This window comes from Mus caroli, chromosome 5 (genome assembly GCF_900094665.2).
Source record: "Mus caroli chromosome 5, CAROLI_EIJ_v1.1, whole genome shotgun sequence".
NCBI classification, from domain to species: domain Eukaryota; kingdom Metazoa; phylum Chordata; class Mammalia; order Rodentia; family Muridae; genus Mus; species Mus caroli.
The window spans coordinates 108,218,714-108,225,966 of NC_034574.1; the positions used below are offsets into that span (position 1 = coordinate 108,218,714).

The window sequence follows — 7,253 nt, forward strand, 5'->3', positions numbered from 1 at the left end:
AACTCACTCCATAGACCAGGCTGGCCTCAAACTCAGAAATCTGCCTACCACTGCCTGGCTTCAGTTTAAAATTTTTTTAAAAGGCCATGTGTAGTGATACAGGCCTTTAATCCCACCTACCAGGAAGATCAAAAGTTCAAAGCTTGTGTCTAGGTGACAAAGTGAGTTGAAGCCTTGCCAACTTAGTGAAATGCTATCTCAACATAAAAGATAAGAGCTGGCAAGGTGGCTCAGTAGGTCATAGTGCTTTTGTTGCAAACCTGAAGATGTGAGTTCAATTCCCAGGGACATGGAGAACTGACCCTTGAAAGTCACCTCCTGACCTCCACACATGGATCTCGGCATGTGTGTGCCTACGTGTAAGAACACGCGTGCACGCACACACACACACACACACACATCAAAAAGACAAATAATAAAAATTTTAAAATTAAATATACTACCAGTTGGTGGTGGCTCACGCCTTTGATCCCAGCAGTTGGGAGGCAGAGGCAGGCAGATTTCTGAGTTCTGGGCCAGCCTGGCCTACAGAGCAAGTTCCAGGACAGCCAGGGCTACACAGAGAAACCCTGTCTCATAAAACAAACAAACCAAAGTTAAATACATTTAAAAGGCACTAGGGTAGGGTTTAGTGGCACAGCACTGTTCAAGTGTGCACTAGAACCTGCACACCATTCCAGACGCCACTAAAACGACGTAGGAGGAGTTCAGACTTGTGCTGTCTGACGTAGCCAGGCATGCGATGAGTTCAAGTACACTCTGGACTAGGTAAACCAGTTTCAGCTTTTAAAAAATATATATTCACCTGAGGCACACACAGGGGGGTTGACTCATCAGTTATAATGCTTATCACAGCACCCAAATCATTATGCTCACCCACCTAAAACTACAGTTTTAAGATATCTGACATCTCTGGGTTCCACAGGCAACTGCACTCACATTCACATACACCCACAGACACACAAGTGTATATACTTTAGATGTATGTTTGTAAGTGTACATATATGTATACATATACATATATACACATATATGTATGTGTGTATATACATATGCATATATATACATATATGTATATGTGTATACATATATATAAATTTTTCAAATCACGTAATTTTGGTCTTTTACTTACAACATGCCTCAATTTCACCCAGTTCCTGCACCAGAAAACAAAAGTTGCAGGGCATGAGGGAGCGCACTTCAGCACCTGGGTGGATCTCTGAGTTCCGGGCCAGCCTGGTCTATTCAGTTGTCTATTTCCATAGTAGTCTTTAGTCCTAGCTGACAGGATGGAAATATGGCCGCTGAAATATAATTAGGGCCTCACTCTGAAATCTGCTTATTCCTGATAAACTCTAGATTCAGTCAGGGAACACAGGAAAGGCTTTCAGGTTTCCAAATCCTAAACCAGGCAGACTCCTTTAAAAAACAAGCGTTTGGGGTGGGTGTTCCACTAATGTGTCTCCTGTCGGCCGCCGTCAATCGGCTGGTGACGCAACCCGACGTTCTTCCCGCCCCGCGGTCGCCCGGGTGTCAGTCACGATGGCGGCGCCCAGGAGCTGCGTTCTATGGCGCTCCTGCGGCCGCGGGTGGTGGCGAGCCACGGGACACTGCAGGCTCCCCGGGTGTCGTAGATCCTGGCCATGGGCCACGCTGGGAACGCGGTCCTTGTCCCAGGAGAAGCGAGCCGCGGAAACGCACTTCGGGTTTGAGACCGTGTCGGAAGGGGAGAAAGGAGGCAAAGGTGACAGAGGGCGCGAGGGTGGATGGAGGGACCTGTCGGGCTTCCTTTTCTCACTGAGGGTTGATTGGATGCCCTGTCGGCCCCAGAGCTGTGTTCCTTACTGTCCTGACTTCCCAGACCCAGCTTCCCTTTCGAGGACTCATTTGCTGTCACTGCCACTGCAGCCATTTGAGACGCTGCCCCCGGCGACGCGCCCCCTTTTGTCAGGGTCTCTCTGTGTCACCTTGACTGCCCTGGAACTGTCCAGGATGGCCTCGAACTCACAGAGATGCACCTGCCTCTGCCTCTGGAGCGCTGCCACTAAAGGCGTGCGCCACCAAACTTGTCCCTCTTTGAAGCACAGCATGACCCTTGACCAACTGCGAGATTGTCCTATACGTATGCCAGGTGCCCTGTACAGATTTTTCCCCCACCCATGTCTCACTTCAGTTTCCCACTAGTGACTGTTGTTACTACTTTTCTGAGGGAATATAGGGTTAAGGTTAAGCTTGCGCTATTTAAAATGGTAGCCAGGAGCTGGGACTGTGCCTCAATTGGTCGAGTGCTGCTGGCCTGTCACTTCCTGCGGCTCAGTTTCATCCCCAGCACCGCATAAATTGTGTGGTGATGTAAACTGTGTTCCCAGCACTTGGCAGATGTGTAGGGGAGGGTTACAAGTGCAAGGTAATTCTCTTACTGTACTGTGAATTTGAAGCCAGCCTCAGACAGAGAGATCTCAGACAGAGAGATACTGTCTATACAAAGATAAGGACAAACTTGTAAGTAAGTTAGAAGAGTAACTATTTGTCTAACACAGAATTTACATCCTTATTTTCTTACTAAAGAATATGTACTTATGAAGTAGCAATGAAAATAATTTTGTGATTGAGGGTCCCTACAACATGAAGAACCAAACTCAAGGGTCAGCATTGGGAGGTTGAGAACCACAGACTGAAACCAATTCCAAGGAATTCGAAGGCCTCTTCCGGCCTCCATGGCCGCACATGTGACACCCAGACATACATGCAGGCAAATACTCACACACATAAAATAAAAATTAATATATTTTTAAAAGTCCAACAAATGGGATTTCACTAACATTTTTTTTCTTTTTTTTTTAAAGATTTATTTATTTATTATATGTAAGTACACTGTAGCTGTCTTCAGACACTCCAGAAGAGGGCATCAGATCTTGTTGCAGATGGTTGTGAGCCACCATGTGGTTGCTGGGATTTGAACTCTGGACCTTCAGAAAAGCAGTCGGGTGCTCTTACCCACTGAGCCATCTCACCAGCCCCACTAACATTTTTTACAGTTCTTAATTTTGGTTTAAAATAATAAATCCTAAGAAAAATTACAGTTTTGAGGGGAATCATATTGTTTGATTTTTGTTTTAAAATGTAACAGGAGTGATGTGAACACTTTTTCCCTTGTCATAGAGCTTAGGGTAGTGATTAAGCATGCTTCCTGTGACTTGCAGATTCACCCCTTTCTAAGCTTTTATTTGGAGGGTGGAGAGGTAGCCTGGTCAGCTTCTAGCCTTGTTGCTTTCAACATCAGGAAGTACCTCCAAGAACCTCTTGAATGGAAATTTGAAAAAATTCTATTATATTTGTATGTTGTGTGTGTGTGTGTGTATGTGTGTGTGTGTGGGTGGGTCTGAGGGCTCTGTGAGAGCTGAAGACTACTTGTAGGTGTCAGTTTTCTCCTTTGCCATGTGAGTCCTGTTCCCCCAAACTCACATCTTCAGGCTTGGAGTGGTCTACCCACTGAGCCATCTCCCTGGCCCTGTGACTTTTATTTCCTGCCACTTCTTCCTCTGAAACACCTTGAACCGGACTGGCACAACCCTTCTGCCTCCTCTAGGTCAGAGAGTTCACCCTCACTCACAGGACTCCTCTGCTGCGTCCCCCTCTTCCGCATGCCACCGCACTGGCAGGGATCCTCCCACCAGTGTAGGTTTCTGTCCCTGTGCTGTGCTCTTTGTGGCTGTTCTCATTTGCTGGACTCTCATTCGCCGCAGTGCAGGGGATTAAGTCCCGGGCTTCCTCATCCAGTCATGATCTACGCCCTCATCCCCTTGTTCTCTCCCTTCTTGTTGCTCAGTTTCCTCTTTCAGTTCTCTAGTATGCAACCTAGGTTTAGAAGTACTGTGCTGTGGCCTGAGTGTAAACTGTCTATAAAGCAGATGACTTAACTGGTCACGGGTTAGAACACACCCCTATGCTTTCCTTTCTGTCTTCTGCTTCTTCTTTTTTTCTAGACAGGGTTTCTCTGTGTAGCCTTGGCTGTCCTGGGACTCACTCAGTTGTCCAGACTGGCTTCTTACTCAGAGAGCTACCCCTGCCTCTGCCTACACCACCGCCCCCAGTCCTCCTCTTTTCTTTTCTTTTTTTTTTTCTTTTTTGGTTTTGTTGAGACAGGGTTTCTCTGTGTAGCCCTGGCTGTCCTGGAACTCACTTTGTAGACTAGGCTGGCCTCGAACTCAGAAATCCTCCCGCCTCTGCCTCTCAAGTGCTGGGATTAAAGGCATGCGCCACCACGCCCAGCAATTATTTTTTAATTACAGTTTTTATTTAATGGAGAAAGCGGGGTGGATTATGCTGATGCTGTAGCACTCCTGTGGAGGTCAGAGGTCAGTGGGGGGATTAAAGGTATGTACCACCACTGCCCAGCGAGGTTGACTTCTTTTGTGGACTTTTAAGCTTTTTGATACAAGGTGGTATTGAGGGCTAAGGAAGTCACTGTCTGATAGAGTTCTTGCCTGCTATGTGCAAGGCCCTGGGTTCAGTCCCTAGCACCACAAGAGGGGGAAACATAATGTTAAGTTGTATCTTGGACATGGAGTATTTTGTCTTAGCATCACCATGCAAAGACAGACACTTTCAAGAGGCAAAGCTCCCTTTTGTCATCTTTATTTACATCTCCCCAAGTTGATCCTGTTGATCACAGTGTCTGTCCTGCACCCCCAAGTCACTCCTGTTGGTCACAGAGTCTGTCCTGCCCCAGTCTACCAGGTGTTTGAGAACGTGGCCAAGAAGTATGATCTGATGAATGACATAATGAGTCTCGGCATCCATCGCGCTTGGAAGGATTTGCTCATCAGGAAGATGCACCCGCTGCCTGGGACCCAGCTGCTCGACATGGCTGGAGGCACAGGTAATGCCAGCCTTGGTGTCTGTCTGCTGTTGGAGTGGCTGCCTCACCCACATTAGGTAGAAGGTGGCGGCTAGAAGGTCAGAGAGAGGGCAGACCTGTTGGTCCAAAGCAGCTTGGCACCTGGTGCCTTTCTGTTTGTTTTCAAGACAGGGTTTCTCTGTGTAGCTCTAGCTGTCCTGGACTCACTGTGTAGACCAGGTTGGCCTCAAACTCACAAAGATTCACTTGCCTCTGCCTCCCAAGTGCTGGGATCAAAGGCGTGCGCCACCAACCCTGGTGGGCCTGGAGCTTTTCTTTTCTTTAAAGATTTAATTTATTGTATATATATATGAGTGCTGTATCTCCATGCACCTGTATGGGACAAGAGGGCATCAGATCCCATTACAGATGGTTGTGAGGCACCATGTGGCTGCTGGGAATTGAACTCAGGACCTCTGGAAGAGCAGTCAGTGCTCTTAACTGCTGAGTCAGGAATGGGGGCATGCATCTGTAATCAGCTCAGGAGATCCTAGCAGGAGGATCAGGAGTTGAAGGCCAGCCTCGAGGACAGCATAGACGTTGTCAGAGTGGGAATGAGGAACCGGTCTCTGCAGAAAGGAGGCGAAGCGTCATCCCCTCTTGGCCTCTTATCGCTCGTAGGGGTTTGCTTGGTTTTGTTTGCATCTTTCCTTCTGTTGGCTTCCCGCAGGTGACATTGCGTTCCGGTTCCTTAGTTACGTTCAGGCAGAGCATCAGAGGAGACAGAGGAGACAGCTAAGGACTCAGCAAAATCTATCCTGGGAAGAAATTGCCAAAAAGTACCAGAGTGAAGAGGATTCCTTGGGAGGCTCACTTGTCACGGTCTGTGACATCAACAGGGAGATGCTAAAGGTTGGGAAGCAGAAGGCCTTGGACCAAGGACACACAGCTGGTGAGTCCCCTGGCAGACACAGGCAGCGTCTGTCTGCGTGTGTGGCTGGTGAGTCCCCGGGCAGACACGGGCAGCATCTGTCTGCGTGTGTGTACAGGAAGAGGTGCCCGTCGGGTGCTGAACTGTCGAGTGCTCCAGCTTGTGGAAGTGTGAGCAGTCAGCAGCAGCTGAAGATGGTGTGTGTGCTTAGCACAGCTCGTAGGTGGGCCCCAGAATTGGAGCCACACGCTAAGCTTGACCAGTAGCTTTGTGTGGCCCACAGAGCTCAAGGATCTTCTTTTTCCGTTATGATTTTTTTTAAATGTGTCTAGGTGTTTAACCTGCATATGTGTCTCTGCAGCATGAGGGTGCCTGATGCCTACAGAGGCCGGAAGAGGGCATTAGATCTCCTAGAACTGGACTTACAGAGGATTGTAAGCCAACTGGATGTTGGAACTCAAACTCAGGTTCTCTAGACCAGCCAGTGCTCTTAACTGCTGTGCCATCTCTCCAGCCATTGTTAATTTTTTTTTCTTTTTGGTTTTTCAAGACAGGGTTTCTCTGTATAGCCTTGGCTATCCTGGAACTCACTCTGTAGACCAGGCTGGCCTCGAACTCAGAAATCCACCTGCCTCTGCCTCCCAAGTGCTGGGATTAAAGGCATGCTCCACCATGCCCGGCAATTATTTTTTATTTTTTTTTATTTCTATTTATTTATTTTTTTTTAAAGATTTATTTATTTATTATATGTAAGTACACTGTAGCTGTCCTCAGACACTCCAGAAGAGGGAGCCAGGTCTCGTTACGGATGGTTGTGAGCCACCATGTGGTTGCTGGGATTTGAACTCCGGACCTCTGGAAGAGCAGTCGGGTGCTCTTACCCACTGAGCCATCTCACCAGCTCCAATTATTTTTTAATTACAGTTTAATTACAGTTTTTATTTAATGGAGAAAGGGGGCGTGAATTATGCTGATGCCGTCGCACTCCTGTGGAGGTCAGAGGACAATTTGTGGGAATTAGTTCTGTGGATCAGGGTTGGCAGCAGTCAGCTTTACCCACGGAACCATCTCACTGGTCTAAGAACCTTCTTTCTCAAGGTTGTTGTTGTTGTCGTTGTTGTTGTTGTTGTTGTTTTATTTTGTGTTGAGACAGTTCCTTAACTCTGTGTATAGCCTTGGCTAACCGGGAGCTTACTCTATAGACCAGGCTGGCCTTGAACTCAGAGCAGGATCTTCTGAAGTCATACAGTTTTCTCTTTGTTTGTTTGTTTCTTTCTTTCTTTCTTTTTTAAATATTTATTTATTATCTGTAAGTACACTGTAGCCATCTCCAGACACCACAGAAGAGGGCATCAGATCTCATTAAGGATGGTTATGAGCCGTGCCGGGCGTGGTGGCGCACGCCTTTAATCCCAGCACTCGGGAGGCAGAGGCAGGCGGATTTCTGAGTTCGAGGCCAGCCTGGTCTACAGAGTGAGTTCC

General features: G+C 47.5%; 1 protein-coding gene across 1 annotated transcript in view; it reads left to right on the plus strand.

Annotated features, from left to right (window-relative positions):
- Positions 1–1,523: 1,523 nt before the first annotated feature.
- Coq5 (coenzyme Q5, methyltransferase) overlaps positions 1,524–7,253 on the plus strand; it is a 17,267-nt gene continuing 11,537 nt past the window's right edge. Inside the window, exons 1-3 of the mRNA XM_021163202.2 lie at positions 1,524–1,744; positions 4,733–4,882; positions 5,571–5,792. Coding sequence (XP_021018861.1) covers positions 1,543–1,744; positions 4,733–4,882; positions 5,571–5,792 — 574 coding nt within the window. The 5' untranslated portion in view covers positions 1,524–1,542. The remainder of the gene's footprint in view (positions 1,745–4,732; positions 4,883–5,570; positions 5,793–7,253) is intronic.